This window comes from Musca vetustissima, unplaced genomic scaffold, assembly GCF_032173495.1.
Source record: "Musca vetustissima isolate MV318-11 ecotype Yass unplaced genomic scaffold, APGP_CSIRO_Mvet_v1 utg39871, whole genome shotgun sequence".
Lineage (NCBI taxonomy): Eukaryota > Metazoa > Arthropoda > Insecta > Diptera > Muscidae > Musca > Musca vetustissima.
In genome coordinates, this window is record NW_026880570.1 from 1,410 (window position 1) to 25,041 (window position 23,632).

A 23,632-nucleotide genomic window follows, 5' to 3' on the forward strand; every position below is an offset into this window, starting at 1 on the left:
ATGATCCTCCCACTTAAGTGAGAATTTACCATCTGTATACAATGTGTTTCAGATTAATTTTCACAAGGGATATTTCCTAAAAATTATAATGGTACAATGTTTTTGAATGTTTTTTTTTGCGAACTGAGTACTTGATACTTCGAGTATTTCACAGAGCATAATGGGTTTTGTCAGTTTCTAGGAACCATGAGAAAATTTAGTCATTGGAGAAATATGTTAACGATTGTTATGGGAAAAGGAGAAATAACGTACCGAAATATTGATTCTCATTCGTTTGTAACACTTCGAAATATTTATTGGAGACCATGTTATTTAATATTTGAAACTCTCATTTAATAGAAAATCTTCCTACCAAAAAACAATACTGACTTAAGGGAACCATTCTCGATTTTAAATTTTCAAATTTGTAACTTTGCAGATATATATTTGAAGATTTAAAGGAAAAGAAAAATAATTTACACAATTTTTGTGTTTTTGTTTTTTTTTGTTGTTTTATAGTATTAAAGAAAAGTCCTTATTTTTGATGGCGGGCATGATAACTTCTCATTGGAACATCGGAATCTGAAAATTCCAACAGTGTTAGAAAGCTCTCATATATGAACTAGAATTATAGAATTTGCTCAAAAATTAACAAACATTAAACATTTTCATACCCTTCACCACATTGTGATGCAGGATAGTATACCTTTGTGCACATATTTGTAACAGGCAAAAGGAATCGAGATAGACCCAAGGTTCTTTTATGCATGTCCGTCTGTCCGTTCATGTATTTTTGTGAGCAAAGTACAGGTCGCATTTATGATCCGATTTGGACGTCACTTATTTGGCCCAAGGCGTTTGCACAGTCAGATATGATATCTGTGAAGTTTTGTTGAAATCAGTTCAGATTAGATTTATAAAATCTGTTCAGATTAGATTCGTAAAAAGATATGTTTATTCGATTTACATGAAATTTGGCAGATGTGAGTTTAGAGTAATGTGTTGCGAAAATCGGTTTAAATTTAGATTTATATACGTCTGCTTTGGTGTACAAATGGCGCAAAAAAAAAGGTTTCAAAATGATATGTGTATGGGATTTTTTTTTTATTGGTTCATATATCTGTGTAGATCACAGATTCACTTTCGCCTGATATTTTTTTTAATGGTCCTCTGTTCTATCTACAGCATATTGTACATATTAGCATCTCTTGTATGACTTTTGAACTTTCCTTACTGTTTTTTTCTTTTTGACTTTTAATGACTTAAAACAGCAATAAAATATTAAAATCGAATTTAAAGTATGTCCGAGCCAGAACATCTCGAAAGAGAAATTTACATGAATCTTCCTTCGCACTAAAAATGCATAAAAACTCATCACATATTTCAGTTCGTTGAAATTCACGTGAATGTTTCTTCGTTATAGCCAGTGTTGCCAAAACTTGATAGAGAAAAAATGCTAGATTTTGTTGAAAAATATGCTAAAAAGTGCTAAAAATTTTAGAAAAGTGCCAGAAAAAAGTGCTAAAAATTAATATAAAGATATGTTATTATAGCTTATAATGAGATCTATATTTCTTAGAAAATTTTTTATATACTTAAATAAGAAAATATAAATCAACAGCTATGTTGTGAGGATATTATAAGTAACTTCACGAAATATTGGTACTGGACTCACATTTTATTATACGGATCGTCATATCTCGACTAGCTGAGTCGATATGTGTGTATCTGTCCGTCTGTACATTAACAATTGTAAACAAAGTAACAGTCAAAGCTATGAAACATTGTCACAATATTTTCCATATCCAGGTGTGGCCAGTGGGGACACTTATTGTGTTTGGTAAAATCGGTCAATATTTGCCGGTTGAAGTCAACCAAGAACATTTTATATGTTTTTCTGGTCTCTCTAGAGGTCACAAAATTCTACATAAGAGAAACGCTAATAAATAAGCATATTGATCGAGCCGTATACATTTATTCTAGAAGAACAGAGACCGGGTGTGGGAGCTATACGTAAATATTTACAGGGGCGTACACATTCTAATAGTGTTTAGTATTACCATTACCACACCACCATAAGGTGGAGTCTATACTAAATTTGTCATTCCGTTTGCAACACCTCGAAATATTTACCGGAGACACCACAGAATCTATATATTCTTCATCAGTATTTTGTTTTTGCAAAATAGTCAGGCTGAATCCCAGTTTGTTGTTTGTATAAAAAACAACTATTTATTAGTGGGGAATGTATGGCATTGTTTGCCGAGGGTAAGGCAGGGAAGACTATAGTTTCGGATCACGCCACTGATCCTCATCAGTTCCCTTAGTTTTTTGTTGGGATATTCTCCCCAGAAGCTATTGCTTCTATACAAAAAACCTTTCATACCCAAATGTCTCTTGTAACAAAGCGAAGTACTTAGCTGACCAACGACATAAACTGCATGAGAATTTCGCTGGTGCCTCACTTCGAGGTTAACAAGGCATTTACAAACAATACCACACCTTTCCCACTGTTGTGTGTTGTCACATCGCGACAAATGCACACAACGACTTTGTTGGTGTTGCTAGTATACAGCAACAAACCAAACAATTTAACCGTGCCTGCGTCTACAACTTCAGTAGTGTTGGCGGTTTATTTGGGATACCATTTGTATTTTGGTTTTGCAAAATAGTCAGGCTGAATCCCAGTTTGTTGTTTTTATAAAAAACAACTATTTTTTTTTTTTTTTTTACGTTCGTTCCCACGCCTCACTTTCCCACCCCTGCCGACCGAGGGGGCGACCTCCCCTTTCGTAGAGATCGCGTACGCATCATAATCCGCATTATGATGGAATATGAGAAGGGATAGAAAACCAGCTACAGAAATCTACTTCAACAGCCAGTTTGTTATTAAGTTGTATTATTCATTTAAAAATATGATTATATTAGATTTTATTAGGTCTATATTCATGCAAAAGTCTACGTTAGAATACACAGAATTGAAATCAATACACATTTTACTAAGTGGATCTCCCATAGAATAATTTGTACGATGAAAATCTACGTATAATGGTTGATAATATCTACTTGATCGAAAAGGAACATTTATTCTAATGGATGAAATTAGGAAGTCTGAGGGTATATTACCGCTTAGTATTTTAATTACTATCATAGTGTTCAACATAATACGTCTACTTTTTAATGTTGGCAATCGAATTAATTTTAACCTGCTAGTGTAAGAAGGCAACACAAAGTCACTATTCCAATGTAAACCTCTCAGCGCAAAAATTAGAAATTGTTTCTGCACTGATTCAATTTTATCGGAATAAATTGCATATTGGGGATCCCATACAACAGAACCATATTCTAATATGGGTCGCACAAGAGATGTAAAAAGTTGTTTTGTAATGTAGGGATCAGAGAATTCTTTAGCCCATCGTTTTATAAATCCTAAGACACCGTGGGCTTTGTTTACCATAGAAATAACATGATTATTAAAATTTAATTTTGGATCCATTAAAATACCAAGATCAACAAATGAATCAACAGTTGATAAAACAGTACCATTAATATTGTATTGCCTTGTTAAAGTAGAAGATCTGGAAAAACACATATGCTTACATTTGTTTAGGTTTAAATCCATACAGTTTAATTCGTTATTTAAATCATTTTGAAGTAAATCAGCTTGCTTCATGGAGTTATGGGTGATAAACAACTTGACATCGTCAGCATACATTAGCAATTTGGAGTGGATTATTGCATTTGGTAAATCATTTATAAATAGAAGAAAGAGGAGTGGACTTAAATGACTTCCTTGGGGAACACCGGAAGGAACATTAATGGATTTGGAGAGACAATCATCAAACAAAACTACCTGTGATCTATTTCTCAAATAAGATGATATCCATTTAACTAAATTTATACTGAAACCAATTTGATTTAATTTATATATTAAAAGTTCATGGTTAACCCTGTCAAAAGCTTTACTGAAGTCAGTGTAAATCGTGTCGGTTTGATTACGCTGAATAAAACCTTTTATGACGGTTGAGGAAAATTGAATAAGATTGGTAATGGTTGAGAGGCCACTACGAAAACCATGTTGATATGGACTTAAGATTGGCTGAACTTTATGAGAAATTACATCAGTAATCAGTTTTTCGAATAATTTTGGAATTGCACTTAATTTAGCAATTCCTCTATAATTCGAGACATTAGTTAAGCTACCAGATTTGTGTAAAGGAACTATATAGGATTTCTTCCAGAAGGTCGGAAAATGACTATATTTCAGGGAATAATTAAACAATAGCGTTAAAGGGATAGCTAATGTATCTGAACAGTACTTTAGAATTATGCTAGGAATGCCATCCGGACCTGGACTTTTAATTGATCTTAAATTACGTAGATTTTTAGAAACATATTGACTTTGTAAAAAAGGCATAGATATTTGATCTATCGTCGATAATTTATAACCATATGTATCTTTATTTGGACAGGGTGAATATGAATATGTTGTAGCGAAAAAATTTGCAAAGCACTCTGAAATTTCAGAGTTTTTCTCAAATGTCTGATTGTTGAATTTCAAGATGGTGGGCTTTGACGTAGCTTTTCTTTTTATATTAACAAAGTCATAAAAAGATTTAGGATTGGATTTGAAATTAAGTTTAATCTTGTTTAAATAAAGATTGTAAAGTTTTCAGGACTCTGACGTATATTTAGACCTTGCGACAGCATATTTAGCATAATCTATAGAGGAGCCTGATTTTTTATATTTTTTAAAAAGTTTATTTTTATAATTTTTAATACTTGAAAGCCCAGATGTGACCCATGGATATCGTTCCGAGTTTCTAACTCTAACAATGGGAACACATTCTAGAATAAATTTATTTAGGATATCATAAAATTTATACTGATAATTCTAGATCAATATGACTCTTACAAATAAATAATGTGCTCCAATTTACGTTTGAGATAAGTGCGTTTAGCTTTCGGAAGTCAGTTTTATTATAATTAGGAACAGATTTAAATGATATTAAAGAATTGTTGGTAGCTAAATTATTATGCATCATGGATATGCATAATGTAGGATGGTAGTTATCTTCGGGAGTACATACTGGAGGTATTCTAATAATTTCAAAATATTGCGTATAATTCACAAATGCTAGATCTAGAATTCGATCATAACAATTTGATACGCTATTTATTTGATAAAGATTTATGTCGCTAAAACGATTTACAATTTCAAAGGTATATAAGTTTACATTTGCATCAGATGTCAAAGGTGTTAGAGCCTCAGAATCTGGCAATGAAAGCCACTTTACGGACGGCAGATTAAAATCGCCGAGAACTAATATTTTGTCAGAGTCATTCATTTTGTTAGTGATTGAGTTTATTGCTAACAAATGCTGATTATAAATATCAAGTTGCGATGAGGGAGGAATGTATGAGCAAGTCATATTAGTGGGGAATGTATGGCATTGTTTGCCGAGAATAAAAGTCTATGTCGATTAACGGATGTCCGTCTGTTGAAATCACGATAGAGATCGTGATTTCAACACGGTCGGTATTCGGTATTTTGAATACATTTTCCAATCGAACTGGCTGTAATTTGGTATGTATTTTGGGTTCTCATTGAATATCCGTAGCAAAAATTATTAATATTGACCCAAGTTTCAGGGCACCCTCCATATAACGGTACCCCCGGTATTCGCCATTCAAGGCATTTTGGACACGTTTTCCCGCCGAATTGGCTAATATGGTACCCCACGACATGGGAATTTTTGACACGTTTCCCAATCAAATTGCCTCTAATTTTGTATTTTGGGTTCTCATAAAGGTATCACCACATCTCCGCACTAAAATTTATTAATATTGACAAAAGTTAATAATTTGAGAATTTTGGACAGATTTTGCAAACGAATTGGCTGTAATTTGGTATTTTGTATTCTCATTAGCTTTTATATCTCACTTCCAAAAATATCAACATTGATCTCTGTTTTATTATAGCCCCATATAACGGTATTTCCACTTTTAGATGTTTTGAGAATTACTATATATTTTTCTCACGTATTTTTCGGTATGTTCGACCTCCTATCATAACATGAGTTTTTTACTAGGGGCCCCCATTAATTTTAGATATTTTGATTGTCATCCTTATGGTGGAGGTTATCTGTTTTTATAATACTTGTTATATTCTGATATTGTAGTATTATTATAACACCAGGAAATGGATATCCCACAGAAGTTTTAAGTCTTGTTAGTAGTTACGTAGGGTGTTATATGGATAGCCCCATCCGACTATATGGCTCTGCTCACTGGAAACAAAAATTGGAAAATCAAATCCACCATGTGAAACATACGAAAACTTCAATGTGTCAATGTAAAATCGAAAAACGAAAATTTTTTTGAAGTTATATTAAAAATTTTGAAAAAATCCTGGAACAAATTAAAAATGCTAAAAAAAAGTGCTAGGTGCTAGATCAATTTTTTTGGTGCTAAACGAGTTTAAAAAGTGCTAAATCTAGCACTAAAAGTGCTAAATTGGCAACACTGGTTATAGCAAAAGTGGTGAAGGTTATCACGTAGTCGGCACGGACCGACTTTACTAATTTCCTTTACTAAATACTCGGGTATTACCCACGTGTTCAAAGTATTGCAAAACTATCCATTTTAAATAGATTTGAAACCCGGAAATAGGGTGTAAAATGTTACCGTTTTAATATAGTAAATTCCCAAATAAATACCTGCATATGGGTATTTACCCGGGAAATACCCTAAACATCACGTAACGTCAAGAGAGAATCTCAAACTTTAAACCATCTAAACTTCAATAACGATTTAAAAAGGATCGAAGTAAAACGCAGCATAAACAATTATTGACAATTTTGTCAACCTAAACGCCAAGGAAATATTTATGGTAGACCAATCCCACTTCGACATCCCAAAGTTACCATTTGTAACGCCAACTCTAACTTTTTTCTTACATTGGACACACGAATTAATTGCAACACGGCAACTCTTTACTTTTGTTTTGACTTAGTTCTTTCCGTGCTTTCTTTTAAATGTGGCGTTAAATATTTCGCAAGTGATCGCGTCTCGTGAAAATTGTAATTATGTATATTAAAAAATATAGAAATGTGTTTATCAATGTATAAAATGTCAAAATAGTCAAAAAAAGAGTTAAAACAAATAAATAAAATTGTTTGAAATTCCCATAAAATCATAAAAAATATTTTCCTTGTTGTTCTGCTTTTAATTGTGCGTTTGTTATGTATCGGTTGTTGTTTTTGTTGTGGCTACTATCGAGAGTATGACTCCACAAGAGGAGAGTAAGAATCTGGATGGCACTTATGAGAATGGGGAGAGAAACAATAATTGTTGTTGTGTCGATTTCATTTCGGTTGGAGATGCATCGTCGTGTTAAACATTGTGGCGTTCGTCGTTTATCAAACGGTCATTTGTTTTGATTGAAATGCCATTTGGTGTATTGGGGATGGTAGTTAGTACAAGAAGGTGAGTAATGCAAATTGCTTTTTGTTTACATTTGTATGTTTTGCAGAGATGGATGTTATGAAATGTATAGGATAATTTAATATGTGATTTCTGAATAGTGTGGCATATTTGTTATTTGAAACTGATTGTTTGCTGAAAACGAGGAAAATAAATAATCGCAAATTTGCGCACCCAAAAATCATTGACATTAAAAAGTGTAAGATTTAAGTCATGTACAAATAGGGTAAACGCACCTAATTCCGGCATGTACCAATAGTCGGCAGGAAAATAAATAATCGCAAATTTGCGCACCCAAAAATCATTGACATTAAAAAGTGTAAGATTTAAGTCATGTACAAATAGGGTAAACTCACCTAATTCCGGCATGTACCAATAGTCGGCATCTGTTTTATATAACTTTAAATAACTAAAAAATCCTATGACTAAAAATAAAAAATACCTTGAATAATCTTCAATAGCACTGCAACCTATCTCTGTATAAAATTTATTCGAGCTAAGTACATTTAGTCAATCAAAATTTGGCATTTTGTCCATGAGGTTTGTCAACACTAGCGATAATTCATGTTTCTAAAGAAAAAAATAGTGCACATGTCAATTTCAAATAATATATTTTTACAAGGATCTTCTTCGTAATTATAAAGAATATACAGGAGAACATTTTAGAAATAAATAACGATTAATTTATAAAAAATCAGTTTTGAGTGGTTTTACATAATGGAAGACATTGTTTTTTAACCTCTGAAATGCCTTATTTAGACATGCCGATAATTGGATAACAGGTTCCCAAAGTCGGCACCATGTTTTATAATTGTAATATTTTAATAAATAATATTATTTTATATAACTTTTTCAATACAACACTGGAATGGAAACGTCCCATAGTAATAATTTATTATTGCAAATAACAGAAAATCGATTAAATATATAATTTTTGTTTAAGTAAAATGCGACATGCCGACTATTGGAACATAACATGCCGACAATTGGAAGAAAGTGCCGACTATTGGCACAAAGGCATTATTTTACATAATTATTAATTTAATCTACTTTAATACAAATTCATTAAACAAATTTGTATTCCATCGGGGAGTAAACAAAATTTCGAAACATATGAACCTAAATACAATATCGTGGAAAAGATGAAACGTGAAACGTTTAAAAAGCGAAAATTCTTTAAGTGCCGACTATTGGTGCACTTACCCTATAATCTATATATTCTATAAACCAAGACTTTTGGGGAAAAACTACGAAAATGTATTAAGGATTTGTTGCCGAAATGATATATGAACATTGATTAAGATTTACATAAAACTCTCACAATTACTTTCCTGAGATTGGGTTGTGGTACGTTAGTTCGATTGATACATAACTTGGAACGGGAGATCGATTCGGTCTAGAATGTCAATTTCGGTTATATCGGTCCATATTTATATACAGAACATGAAAATTTTTTAATTATTTTCAAAAAATTACTTGAGGGGACCTTCCCCATTCTTTATTTTAAGGGAGGCGATGTCAATAATCCTAGTTCATACGTGAGCCAGACATGTACTATTTCTAACACCGTTGGAATTTTCGGATTCCGATGTTCCAGTGACGAGTTCCCTTTAATAATTTGGACTGTATACACAAATTGCTACTGTACAAATTTGTTTACCATATTATTTATTTTGAAAACATATAGCATGGCAAAAAAATTTAATTTTTAAATTTTTTCTTTTGAAAAATAAGGGTCGTCCATAATTAGATCTTGGCACGTATACATCAAAAAATATAAATGGACTAGCTGTGTATTAAATATAAGCTCTAAAAGATTTTGTTGACTGTTGGTAACATTGGGCCGCAAAGCGTTAAGGGTGATTTTCGGAATGTTAGGTGTACTGTACACATTGTAGATTTTACAGATTTTTGTTTTTAATTTTTGAACTGAAAATTTTTTTATCATCGATACATATGATAAGGTATATGATGAGGGTATAAAAAGTTCGGTCCGGCCGAATTTAAAGGGGCTTTTTTTACCCCAACGAACATAAACGCTTTCACGCTTATTTTGCAAACTATACTAAACTTTTCCTTTATACAGATATGGAGTCGTTTGTTTACAATGTGACAAAATTATGTAAATCGATTAAAAGCAAATCACAATCGTACACCCGTTTATTATTTGGAGACCAATTAACATGAAATCTGTCGAAAATGCACACATTTACGTCATACTATGCTCCAATTTTTATGTTGTACACAATATTGTGTCAATCGGACAAACATGAGGAGTTTGGTGCACCATTTACCTTAAGGGGACCCCCCCCCCTTTCTAGGGGTCAAAATTTTTGTTGATATAATTCGAATCTACACTGATTAAAGAATGTCTCTACAAGTGAAAATCTCAAGAACTCTTGAAGATATAGCCGATTTATTGTGTCAGCATCAAGTGACGGCTGAAGGGCTTCTCAAACTTTAAACGCGTTTTTCTCTAAACATTTTTTTTTGCGAATGGCGGACACGATAACTCAAAAACTAATAATCCAATCGGTTCCAAATTTTGCAATGTTTCTCTGGGAGTGTATAGCTCTCGTATGAACTAGGATAAAGCCCTAGTTCCCTTAAAGGACACCGTTAATTTTTGCAGTATGTTTGAGTAGAACAAAATCGATTTTATCGAAAAAATATCAATCGAAACAAAATTATTATGGGTAGTGAGTTATTTAAAAGTCTAAAGAACACAGCTAGGATTATGCTAATCAAATATTGGACCGAAAAGTGAATGTTGTCTTTCTATATATTCGATTAAATTGACATCATTCTATCTAAAAAGCATAATTTTGGGATTATATTGTCTTATTTCCATATATATTAATTTTAATTTAATTTTTTATATTGCCTTATTTCCACATATTGTAACTGGCCCAAACAATTGGTGTTCTTTACCAAAAATTATTGGATTAGGTTCCCAGTTTATATTGTCAAATTTCCCCAAATAAAGGATTTTAGACCCCTGAGCGCCTTGGACAAAATTCAAAATCATGTCCATTCATCTGTTTAGTTGGTTTATGCACTCGATACCCCTAAAAAGAAACACCGTTTTGAATAAATCCTATCATATATTTTACTAATTCTTATGTAAGAAAGGGTTCTAATTCACTTCTTCTAGAACACCACCCACAAAAATATCAATATATTAACAAGGTTTTGCTCTTATTATTCTGTGTCGTTTCAGCTGTTTGTTTAAATCACTTCGCACTATGGGCCAGAGATGCCATTTTTTGTCATAATTGGGTTTATAAAACAAATTAAAATCGCATATAATGGTTTCATGGAAATTAATTACGAGTCTGCAGAAAAAAATTAAAATTCAATAGGGTGGATCAAAAATTGTAATATTTTTTTTAATTGTAATTATCAAATTATTATAGAACGCGATTTGTCCAGTTGTTAAATTAGGTTCTATTTTTGTAAAAAGCTCAAATATAAAGGTGCGGTTTATTATTCCGATTCACAGGTGAATCCAAATATGTTGTTAAATCCAGCGTAGCGTCGATAGTAGGATTTATTATATATTTGCCTTTATCTTGGGAGTGAAACTGCGTATCTAAAATATATACTATTCCACATTAAGTACTAATAATCAAAAAATTCGATTAAACATGATTTTTAATATTTTGTATTTTATTATTGTAAATTTAAACCTTAAACTATGATATGTATTTATAAAAAAATGTGTGTGTGACATAATGAGTTGCAATTTTGGAAATTATTCGAAAAGAAAATATACCCTACATGTTAGAAATACAATTAAAACGAAATGCACTTAAGCCGAGGGAGCAACACTGCGTTGCACCAACTGCAAATTGTTCTTAATAAAGCAAGTGGCACCACGATAAGCCCATTCACAGGCATTGCTACCTTGTTCATTCTTATCGACGCACGATTCGATTTTAGCATGGACAGCATCATCATGATTAGCCTCAGCGTGGCTACCAACCAATTGTTGATGGATATTTTCAACATTGAAACCGTTGGTGGTATCGAAGAATCCGAACTTCACGAAAACACATTTCAAATAACAATGGGTCACGGAATCGTTGGGATATTGCCACTTCTTGTATTGTTCGACAAGATTTTCGGAGATCTCCAATTCGGAGATACATTCATTGCGGAATTGCAGCAAATCATCACGACTCTTCACCACATAGGCTGAGGCATTCTGTTGGGAGATAAACAAATCGAATTAATATTTTTTATTTAACACTGAAAATATTTTTTAGTATTTCTTACCAATACGAAGATGGCACAGAGTACAACGAATAGTTTCATGGTGCTGTTGTCTTGTCGAATGATCAAGAAGAACTATCTTTCAACTACTAGTGGGTTTGATATTTATACTAACTTACCGTAAATGTATGTGCCTAAAAATCATTGTTTTCCAAAAATTTACCTGCTTGGGAAAAAAAGAACAAACCCCTATTTAATTACTGCCGAATTGATTTACAACTCGAAAAATGTAGGCCTTAAAACGATTTTACACTTAATTATGGCGGCAATAAATCAGTTTCTTTATTTTTCTATTTTTCTTTAGATTTTTTCGTCCGAAATGCAGGTAGTCATATTTTGTTTAACAAAAAACCTACAGATTTCACAAGTCCTTCTTTTGACACAGCCAGCATCTTTGTCCTTAATCGTAAGATCTTATTGTTTGACATTTACATTTACCGGCATTTAATGTAGTGGTGGTAGTAGTAGTTGTTGTGCCCTCGCCAACTGCTGAGGTCGATGCCGACGATGTTTCTGATTCTGCATCCTTTTTTCGACATTTTCGTAAAATGATAAAATCATGCAGCACTTCAATTACACCAATCAGAGAGAAACCCAAAAACAAACCTGCAATACCTCCATAGGATACTAAGAAAAGAAATTCAATGGAAATTTGATAGGCGGCATTGATAACTTTTTCCTTTTCTTTTTAAATTAAAATTTACGCATTACTTACCTATCAAATCCAGCAAAGTAAAACACAATGAGGAACGATATGAAAATAACGTGTCGTGTTGATATTGTACAGTCAAATCAATGAGCTCCGAAGCACGATCCATATTTGTACTATGATCGGTATTAATGGCTGTACGATATTGTATATAATTACAGTTTGGATAGCATTGGCAATCGTGTGTTTGAAAATGTATGCCATCGGGGCTTTCTTGTATCACATTTGCCGTTGACCAAATAATGTCTGAAATATAAAAAAACCAGTGAGCGGAGCAGTATAGTCGGACGGGGCCGACCATATGATACCCTACAAAATTTCCATGAAAATCTAACTTTCGGTGGTACTATATTCTGAGCTTGGGCAATATTTTGCGATATTTGCGCTCTCCTATAATTATTTGTCCAGATTCCCTTCTCCGTGAGTTGTGTTGTGATGTTCAGCTTTCAACTGCGGCCTATAAATCGACTCGAAAAAAATACAAAAATAAGTTTTCAGTCCACTTCATCCCAAAATTATTATCTGATCATCATCGAAAATTATAGGCGTTGTCCTTGATCATAACTGAAACCTCATGGAACATTTAAAAGTCATCTGCGCTATGTTTCCGCCTTCCAGTGTGGTAATGGTTTACTAAACAATATCTGAATATCTAAACACCTGTAAATATTTAAGTGTAACTCCCACATCTGAGTTCATACGACTATATACAGTGGCTCCATCGCATAATCGGACAAAAGTTTTTCTAATCTAAATGTATTATGATCTTTTTGAATTTATTTCGACTTCACATACATAACTCTCCGAACAGAAAAAACAACAACATTTTTAACGATAATTGTAAATATCAGTAGAAAAACAAAAATAACCCAATTTCTTGTGCTCAACGCATAATCGTACAAAGCAATATATCAATACTAAAAGTCCCGTTATTATGCAAATATGCACTTCAAATCTGTATTTTGTTTGTCATATTCATTCGTAAATTGCATTTAGATCAAGAAAGTGGTAATACTAAATAAAAACCAGTAAGGAAAGTAGTAAAGTCGGACTGAGCCGACTATATGATACCCTTCACCACTTTGGGTATATTCGAAAAGACGTCGCCTTTTTGAAGGAATTTTGGCATGAAATTGAACGAACTTAAATATGTGATTTTTATGTCTTTCTGGAAACTATGCTAAATTTCATTTCATTTGGTCAAGTTTAGTCGTTTGCGCACAGTGGCACAGTAAATCGATTTAAAGCAAACTTGACACACGCTATTCGGTATGCGGCACGTTTTAAAATTTTATCTCAATCAGACACCTATTTATTATTTGGTGTACAATTAACATAAATAAGTCGAAATTATATATGGAAGCTACGATATATCTAAATCTGAACCGATTTTTATGAAACTTAGCACACATCATTCTAGACTTAATTTAGTACGCTATACCAAAATTCATGCCAATCAAAATATTAGCTGGGACTTTGATGCACCATTTACCTAAAATCGGGCGAAACTATATATGGAAGCTATAACTAAATCTAAACCGATTTTCACGAAACTTAGCACACGTCATTCTAGACCTAATTTAGTAGGCTATACCAAATTTCGTGCAAATCGAAAGATATATAGGGTCTTTGGTACACAATTTACCTTAAATCAGGCGAAACTATATATGGGAGCTATATCTAAATCTGAACCGATTTTCACGAAACTTAGCACACGTCATTCTAGACTTAATTCAATACGCTATGCCAAAATTCGTGCAAATCAAATGATTTTCAAGGACTTTGGTGCACCATTTACCTGAGGAATGAGTAAATCTACTGTCCACGACATTATAAAGAGGTTCCGTGATGAGTTCAGATTGAACAATAAAAGCAGAGAAGGTCAAGGGAAGATATTAAATGAGCGAGAAGAGCGTTCGATATTAAAAGAAATAAAACAATATCCATTTAAAATCGCAAAAGTAATTAAAATAAATTTAAAAACTCGCACTGGAAAATATGTGTTCCTAAATACTGTTCGCAATACATTACAAAAATATGATTATTATGGGAGAGTTGCAAGAAAAAAGCCATTTATAAGCCCAAACAGTAGAATAAAATATGCCAAGGAGTATTTACTAAAACCAGAAGCTTTTTGGAAGCAGGTAATTTGGTGATAGATCATCTTAAAATACATTTCTATTGATAGTTTTCATTATATTAAGGTTATGTTTAAATTTAATTTGCACGGATCAGATGGAAAGATGTATGTACGTATTTAATCAAAAGAATACAAAAACCACTGTTAAGCACGGAGGAGGTTCTGTTATGGTTTGGGGCTGCATGTCGAGTGCGGGAGTAGGCAATTTGCATTTTATTGATGGTAAAATGGACAAATTTGTCTACCTCAGCATTTTAAAACAAAATGTAATGCAAAGTACAGACAAATTGGGTATCGCGAACAACTTTGCCTTTTATGAAGACAACGATCCCAAGCACACATCAGGTGTTGCAAAGCTTTGGTTAATCCATAACTGCCCCAAACTTATACAAACACCTGCACAGCGCCCAGACCTTAACGTAACTGTGCATCTTTGGAAGAATTAGCTAGGAGAGTGTACGAAAAAAAATTTAACTCCTTAATAAAGCATAAGGAGGCTTTACTGGAATCGTGGAACTCCATAGAGCCGGAGGTATGCCAGAATTTGGCCAAATCAATACCGAAGTGTTTACAGGCCGTTCTGGATATGCAACTAAATATTAATTTCTCGACTTTTTGCATTTTTTAACATTGATACTTTGTTTTGTCCGATTTTGCGTTGAACACAATAAATTGAGTTAATTTTGTTTTTCTAACGAAATTTACTGTTATCACTAGGAAAGTTGTTGTTTTTTGTATTGTTCAGAATTATAAGTAAGTAATGTGTAAATAAAAGCGAAAAAACCTACACATTTAGACAATTTTTTTTAATATATAGCATTATCATATCTGACAACCACTTGTCCGATTATTCGATGGAGCCACTGTATATGGTATCAATTTAAAGGTCAACCACTCCTCTTGGACATACCATCAACTTCTCGGGTCTATGTCATTCAGAAGTAAATATATACGCTGTAGAATATAAATTTTGTCATTTTTTCACACAAAAGTCAGGGTCCATTTGACCCGCTAAATATTGAACGATCTTTATCAAAACATGCATGCTTATTGTTTGGCCCGACCCCGCGGTGATTGGGCCATAATTGCGGCCTCTGGAGCGACCAGAAAAACCGACAAAAATAAAGTTTTTGGTCCATTTCATCCCCTAAATATTAACCGATCTTTTCCAAAAACAATAGGGGTCTTCATTGGCCAGAACCCATCCTACATGCAAAATTTCGTGAAGATTGGTTCATAACTGTGGCCTGCATCGGGTTTACAAATTATAATGGACAGACGGACGGACGTACGGACACACATGTCTAGATCGACTCAGCTAGTCGAAATATGACGATCGGTATACTTAAAGGTGGGTCTAGGACCAATATTTCGCGGCGTTACAAACTCTTGGGGCTGCACAAAGCTATAATACCCTCACAACGTAGTTGTGTAGGGTATAAAAAGTTATTGGAAAAATAAAAAAAAATAAAAAAGAAACCAAAAATCTTTTTAAGTTTCAATGAGTTCAAGCCGAAAAAAAACGAATAAAAAAGAAAGTCCAAAGGTCAATAATAATTTTCAACACAAAATAATAATAATTATTACTATTATTAAGTGAACCTTAAAAATGTCCAATCGTCGAGACCATTATAGATGGTGTATGTAAAAACATGGGCCTATATTGAACAGCATTGCTAGAAATTTGTTTATAACTGAGAAAACGAAATGCCAAACTACCGACACTTAGGTTGAAGGGAACTTTATATGTGGACTATGTTAACATTTTTAACTATATTGGAATTATTCTCTATTAGTATTCTTCTGAAATTCCGAAATGCCACAAATTGATAACTAAATTGTGGTTGATACTAACAAATACGTAAACATTTCTAGGTTCTGGAAAAAGAATGACAAATGCAGTATACAATCCAATTTATGGATGTTGATAGTTGTAGGCACTTTAAATACACATGGACCTATACCGTACATTTTCGTTTAAGATATTTTCACATAGTCGGACGGGCCGACCATAGGATACACTACACCACTGCTATCAATATAACTATCTACGGATTATTCCGAGCCTGGGCATTTTTATACCCTCCACCATAGTATGGAGGGTATATTAATTTTGGCATTCCGTTTGTAACTCATCGAAATATTCATTTCAGACCCTATAAAGTATATTTATTATTGATCAGGGTAAAATTCTAAGACGATCGCCATGTCCGTCCGTCCGTCTGTTGTAATCACGCTATCTTCTGAAGGAATTGAAGGAATTGTCTGCAGGCAGGTCAAGTTCGAAGATGGGCTTTATCGGTCCACGTTTAGGCATAGCTCCCATATAAGGATACCCCCCATATTTTCGGTATTTTGGGGTTCTTGAGCGCGTTTTTCAACCGAATTCGCTAAAATGTCTCCAGAAGACATTATGGATATAGGTCCACTTTTTCTGGTAGCCCCCATATAACGGTACCTCCTAATTTTCAGTATTTTGGGGGTTTTTAACGTATTTTTGCGCCGAATTAGCTGTAATTTAGTATTTTGAGTTCCTAATAGCTACCAAATCTCTCCACAAAAAATTATAAACATAGGTCAATTTTTTTGGATAGTCCCCATATAAGGGTACCCCCAATTTTCGGTATTTTGCGGTTCTTGAGCGCGTTTTTCAACCGAATTCTCTGAAATTTGGAACATTGGGTTCTTAATTGGTCCCAAATATCTAAACTAGAAATTATAAATATCGGTTCACTTTTTCTGGTAGCTCCCATATAACGGTACCCCCAAATTTCCGTATTTTGGGGGTTTTGGTCGCATTTTTTTATCGAATTGGCAGTACTTTAGTACTTTGAGTTCTTATTGGGTAGCAAATTTCTCCACTAAAAATTAAAAATATAGGTCAATTTTTTCGGATAGCCCCCATATAAGGGTACCCCCAATTTTCGGTATTTTGGGGTTCTTGAGCGCGTTTTTCTACCAAATTCGCTGCAATTTGGTATTTTGTAGTCGTATGTGATAAGAAATCTCCCCACCAAAAATTATTAATATTAATAGTCCACATATAACCCCTTTTTTATATTAAAACAGTTACGCAATTTGTTCCGCGTTTTGGATTTGGTTCTAAGACTCTGTTGTAACTATATCACCTGTGGAGGATATCGAGATAAAAAACTAGAACGTAAGGTTCGATAATGAACTATATATAAACTATAACCCGTATTTAAACCTAGCCCCTGTGTGGGAGGTACCAGAAGGAGTTGACCGATATTCCCCATCTTCGAATTTGAACTAAGTTTGGAAATAATAATAAAATTGGCATAGTTTGGATGAAATGTATATTTTCTGAAACGGATTTGGTCCAAAGAAACATGGGGTCTAGAACCAATATTTCGATGAGGCACATTTTCACGGTGTAAATTGTATACACCCTCATTACCCATAAGGCTAAGGGTATAATTATCCATTAAAAAATTCTGAAATTTGAATTATAGTTTACATAGAAATGTCGGTATAGGTCCACTTTTTGGTATGTTCCCTATATTTTCATTTCTAGTACCTGTCAGTATATCTATGGTGGAGGGTATCCAAAGTTCGGCCCGGCCGAACTTAACGCTTTTTCACTTGTTTATATTAAAATAGTTATCTGATTTGTTCCGCGTTTTGGATTTGGTTCTAACGCTCTGTTGTAATCATTTCTCCTGCGGAGGATATCGACATCAAAAAATAGAACGTAAGGTTCGATAATGAACTATATATGAATTATAACCCGCATTTAGGCCTAGCTTCTGTGTGGGAGGTACCAGAAGAAGTGAACCGATATACCCCATCTTCGAACTAAGTTTGGAAGAAAAAATATTTTCTGAAACAAATTTGGTCCAAAGAAACATGAGGTGTATACAATTTGACACAGTTAAATGGTTCTAGATTTAACCGTGTCACCCTCCTTAGCCATAAAGCTGATGGTATATTAACCATTAAAAATTTTTTTATATTTTACATTTGTCGATATAGGTCAACTTTTTGTATTTTCCCTATATTTTCATTTCTAGTACCTGTCAGTGGAGGGTATCCAAAGTTCGGCCCGGCCGGACTTAAGGCTTTTTCACTTGTTCGATATTCGAACTATCCTGAACATTTAAATCATAAGATTCATTTTATACCCTTAACCATACTGGGACATTATGTCTTTGTGCATATGTTTCTAGCAGGCAAAAATAATCGAGATAGACCAATAGTTCCTTTTGGAATATGCATAGAATTACTTTCTGAGTCGATTTACGCATGTCCGTCTGCCCGTCCGTCCATGTATTTTTATGATCCGATTTGGATAAAATTTGGCGCAGTGCACTTATTTGGCCCAGGGACAAACTCTATTGAAATTGGTTCAGCTTTAAATATAGCTCTTATAGATAGTTTCGTCCGATTTTTTTGTGAATGATGTACCAAACTCCCAATAAATGTCCGATTGAGACACCATTTAGGTCCAAGTTGATGTTTGTTTCGTTGGAATCGGTTCAGATTGAAATATAACTCCCATATACAGTTTCGTCCGATTTTATGCAAATGTAGCACAAATAATCAAATTTAAACCGACTCGCACAGCGTACTGAAATTTATTAAAAATTTAATGAATTTAGAAATACATGACATTGCAGTTCTTCTGCAAAGCTCATTAGCCATAAAGCTGAGTGTTTATCTCAGTAAAACGGCTTAGTAAAACCAAGTGTCATATTTCATCCAGGCCTTGCACATCGTAATTTTTATCAAAGCTATATCAATGTCGAACATGGGACCCATCGTTCTACTATTTCTAGTACGTCAACCTCGAAATAACAGTTCATATGTGATAGGCTGAGGGTTTTTTCGTCAGTTGAAATCTTGTAGAGTTCAACAAATTTTTGAAATCGTTTTCGAAAATTATTTTTGAAAATTAAATATTTCAGAATCTTGATTAATGGGTTCATTTCTTTTAACTTTATTTCTTTACTATTGTTCCAAAAGAAGTTAGTTTTTTACTAAAAGTAACATTACTTACCTCGATGCGAATAAATACACTTTAAATTTGGTGCCTTACAAATCGGTAACGATTCATCTCTTTTTATCGCAACCGGAAAGAAGTATGTACAATTACAATAACGCTCAATATATTTTAAGCGACAATTGCGTATGCAATTTCCACGACCTTTACCCAGCAGCTTTAATTCATTCTAAAAAAGGATATATAGTTCAATTTTGAAATTCCTTTGATCAAAATTATTCTATACTTACAGTAAAATAACAATGCCTTAGCTCCGGTTTCAAGGTATGGATATCATAATCAGCTGTAAATCGCAAGGGATTCACGGTAATAACAACTCGCTCACTATCCATGTAGGTAACATCTGTGGATCCAAATTCGGTGGGATCATGAACCATTACCTGCAAGGAAATTATTGTAAATTAAAAGGACTAACAGGAAAAACAAACAGGGATTTGTCAAAAATATTTTTCAACGGTCTTTAAAGAAGTGGGTTTCTTTAAAGAAATATTTTTTCAAAGGGCTATAAAGGAAAGGATGTGTCTAAATTATTTTTCATATGCCTATCAAGGATTGAATTGTTAAAAAAAATATATATATTTCAAAGGAGTATCAAGGCGAGGATTTGTCAAACATTTTTTTAACTGACTGCCTAAGCGATTTTTTTCAATTATCAGGGCGAAATCTTCCAATTATCAGGGCGAAATTTACTTACAGCTACTTTTTCATAATATCGTCCAATAGAGCCACGTTTGATATGAACTCTCAAACCTGAATGCAAACCAGACTCGGCCATCACCCATGGCCATGAGGGAATTGGATTCTAAAAAGAAGCAGAATAAAACATTTTATATTCCTCAAAGAAAACCTTTATAAGGAAACCAACCCACCTCCACCAGTATGGAATTAAATGAATAACAGATTCCTTTGTACGTGTGCACCTTACGAAACAAATCACAACACGGCATTTTTACTCTTCTCCAAACACATTCAGCAAAAATATCCTCACACTCAAAGGACAAAAACGACATCAGCTCACCTAAATCGATTATATTTTTTAAATTTGCCACCACATTGGGTACTTTCCTACTGCTGGCACTGCTGGGCGTTAAACTTTCCAAAAACTCCTCTATCACGTTCATCGTTTGGTTACTTTGATGCTGCATTATTTTTTCCGCATCCGAAGTGGCTCCATCTACATGGTTCATGCTCGGCCACATCAACTCATTCAGGGTGTTCAATAACATGTGTAAGTCCTGTAATTCCTTGTCCGTTATACGCTCATGTTGTTGTTGTTGTTGCTGTCGTTGCTGCTCTTGTGTTGTGGTTGCACCCAGAAACGTTGTCGCCTCCTGCTCCAAGCGTAACAAATTTAAACCTTTCACTGGACAAATGGTAACCGCCGGGAATGGTATTTCAGAAACATGAACATCGGTACGTTCAATAACGGTTTGTACCCAAGTGTGGAAATAGCGACGCGAAGACAATAGACAGACATAAGCAGCACATGCAGTAGCCAGGAGGACAATGAAAGCTCGAAAGCACCTGCAAAGAGAATGGCAAGGGAAATGGGAAGAAAAGTAGCGAATAAACACAACTCAAAGTTTCCGATAAAAAGTGCTATCAACAGGACTTTAATTGTCATCAGCAAAATGCTAGGAAGGGCAATAAGACAAAGGGTGTAATTTTTAAGGACGATGCATATTATGGAAAGGATTTATTTAAAACTAAAGGATTTTAAATAATATTTTTTTCAAAGGACCAACAAGGCGTGGATTTTTTAAATAATATTTTTTCAAAGGACCAACAAGGCGTGGATTTTTTAAATAATATTTTTTCAAAGGACCAACAAGGCGTGGATTTTTTAAATAATATTTTTTCAAAGGACCAACAAGGCGTGGATTTTTTAAATAATATTTTTTCAAAGGACCAACAAGGCGTGGATTTTTTAAATAATATTTTTTCAAAGGACCAACAAGGCGTGGATTTTTTAAATAATATTTTTTCAAAGGACGAACAAGGCGTGGATTTTTTAAATAATATTTTTTTCAAATGACCAACAAGGCTTGGATTTTTTAAATAATATTTTTTCAAAGGACCAATACAAGGCGTGGATTTTTTTAAATAATATTTTTTCAAAGCACCAATAATAGGCGTGGATTTTTTAAATAAAAATTTTCCAAAGGACCAAGGACCAAGGCGTGGATTTTTTAAATTATTTTTTTCAAGGACCAATACAAGGCGTGGATTTTTTAAATTATTTTTTTCAAGGACCAATACAAGGCGCGGATTTTTTTAAATAATATTTTTTTCAAGGACCAATACAAGGCGTGGATTTTTTTAAATAATATTTTTTCAAAGCTCCAATAATAGGCGTGGATTTTTTAAATAAAAATTTTCCAAAGGACCAATACAAGGCGTGGATTTTTTAAATTATTTTTTTCAAGGACAAATACAAGGCGTGGATTTTTTAAATTATTTTTTTCAAGGACAAATACAAGGCGTGGATTTTTTAAATTATTTTTTTCAAGGACCAATACAAGGCGTGGATTTTTTTAAATAATATTTTTTCAAAGCTCCAATAATAGGCGTGGATTTTTTAAATAAACATTTTCCAAAGCTCCAATAATAGGCGTGGATTTTTTAAATAAAATTTTTCCAAAGGACCAATACAAGGCGTGGATTTTTTAAATAAAATTTTTCCAAAGGACCAATACAAGGCGTGGATTTTTTAAATAATATTTTTTCCAAAGGGACTATCTGAGCCGTTGATTTTTTAAATAATATTTTTTCCAAAGGACCCATAACAGGCGTGTTTTTTTAATTATTTTTTTTTAAGGACCCATAAAAGGCGGGGTTTTTTAAATAACAAGAGTGGTTATTTAAATTATTTTTTTCTAGGACCCATAACAGGCGTGGTTTTTTTAAATTATTTTTTTCAAGGACCCATAGCAGGCGTGGATATTTTTAATTATTTTTTTCAAGGACCCATAGCAGGCGTGGATATTTTTAATTATTTTTTTCAAGGACCCATAGCAGGCGTGGATATTTTTAATTATTTGTTTTTTCAAGGATGCATAGCAGGCGTGGATATTTTGAATTATTTGTTTTTTCCAAGGACCCATAGCAGACGTGGATATTTTAAATTATTTTTTTTTCAAGGACGCATAACAGGCGTAGATTTCTTATTGAATTGAATTTTTATCATCCCTAATATTTCCCATTTGCCCTGTCGTCACTTACTTTCCCTTTGGCGAGTGATTAGTAGCCATATAATAGCTCACACCTCGATTAGTGCAACGTGGGCAATTTGTTTTTTCTGTTTCTCCAAGGACAGTTTCACCAGAGAAGGAAGGATCTTTCTGTTGCAAGGATTCACGATGATTAGTCATTTCCAGTGACTGTTTCTGTGAGTTCAAAATGTTCGTGGTAGTGGTAATTGGTATTGTTTCCGATAAAGCCATATACTGTTTAGTTCACAAACACACACACACACGAGTACCGTTTCCAGGATCCGGACGACCACGACGTTAAATAGTTGATATTTAATGGATTATTACCACCGACTGACTGTAGTGTTGTTTGGATTTGTTGAACTAATTTATAGAAAATTTATTGAATGGATATTTCTGCTGTGATTCGGCATTGTTATCATTAGATAAGAAAATGGGTGGGAAATTGAATAGGAAAAGGCTATAATAGTTACACGATTTGCATAATCATGATGTGATTTAGTTGATAAGCGAAAGTGTTAATTGCCTTATCATAAATTTGTTTATTTTTCATAACTACCAGAACATTGATTTCACATTAATTATATAGTAGTTTTCGATCACCTCTATGCTATGTTGAGGGATAAGATATTACTTTTAATGGTATATAATGTCAGATTGATTAAATAGCTTGGATAAAGGTAAAGGTAGATATAGTACCAGTACCATAATAATTTAGAATATAATTTAAATTGCTTTTATTATTTTATTAATACAATACTTGATACACACATACATATATAGCACACACACATATAACATATCAATATCTC

General features: G+C 33.4%; 2 protein-coding genes across 2 annotated transcripts; both read right to left on the reverse strand.

Moving 5' to 3' along the window:
* Nucleotides 1-11,263: 11,263 nt before the first annotated feature.
* On the reverse strand, nt 11,264-11,781 carry LOC133326246 (general odorant-binding protein 99a-like). The gene is made up of 2 exons (XM_061534929.1): nt 11,743-11,781; nt 11,264-11,671 (listed from the first exon to the last, which is right to left on the reverse strand). Exons 1-2 carry the CDS (start codon nt 11,779-11,781, stop codon nt 11,276-11,278), a joined length of 435 nt encoding a protein of 144 aa, XP_061390913.1. The 3' UTR covers nt 11,264-11,275.
* Nucleotides 11,782-12,139: 358 nt separating this feature from the next.
* LOC133326247 (pickpocket protein 19) lies at nt 12,140-23,051 on the reverse strand. Its single transcript, XM_061534930.1, has 7 exons — nt 22,831-23,051; nt 20,478-21,132; nt 20,303-20,410; nt 19,839-19,988; nt 19,606-19,777; nt 12,455-12,694; nt 12,140-12,366 (listed from the first exon to the last, which is right to left on the reverse strand). The coding sequence occupies exons 1-7, from the start codon at nt 23,049-23,051 to the stop codon at nt 12,140-12,142; spliced, it is 1,773 nt and encodes a 590-aa protein (XP_061390914.1).
* Nucleotides 23,052-23,632: the final 581 nt, after the last annotated feature.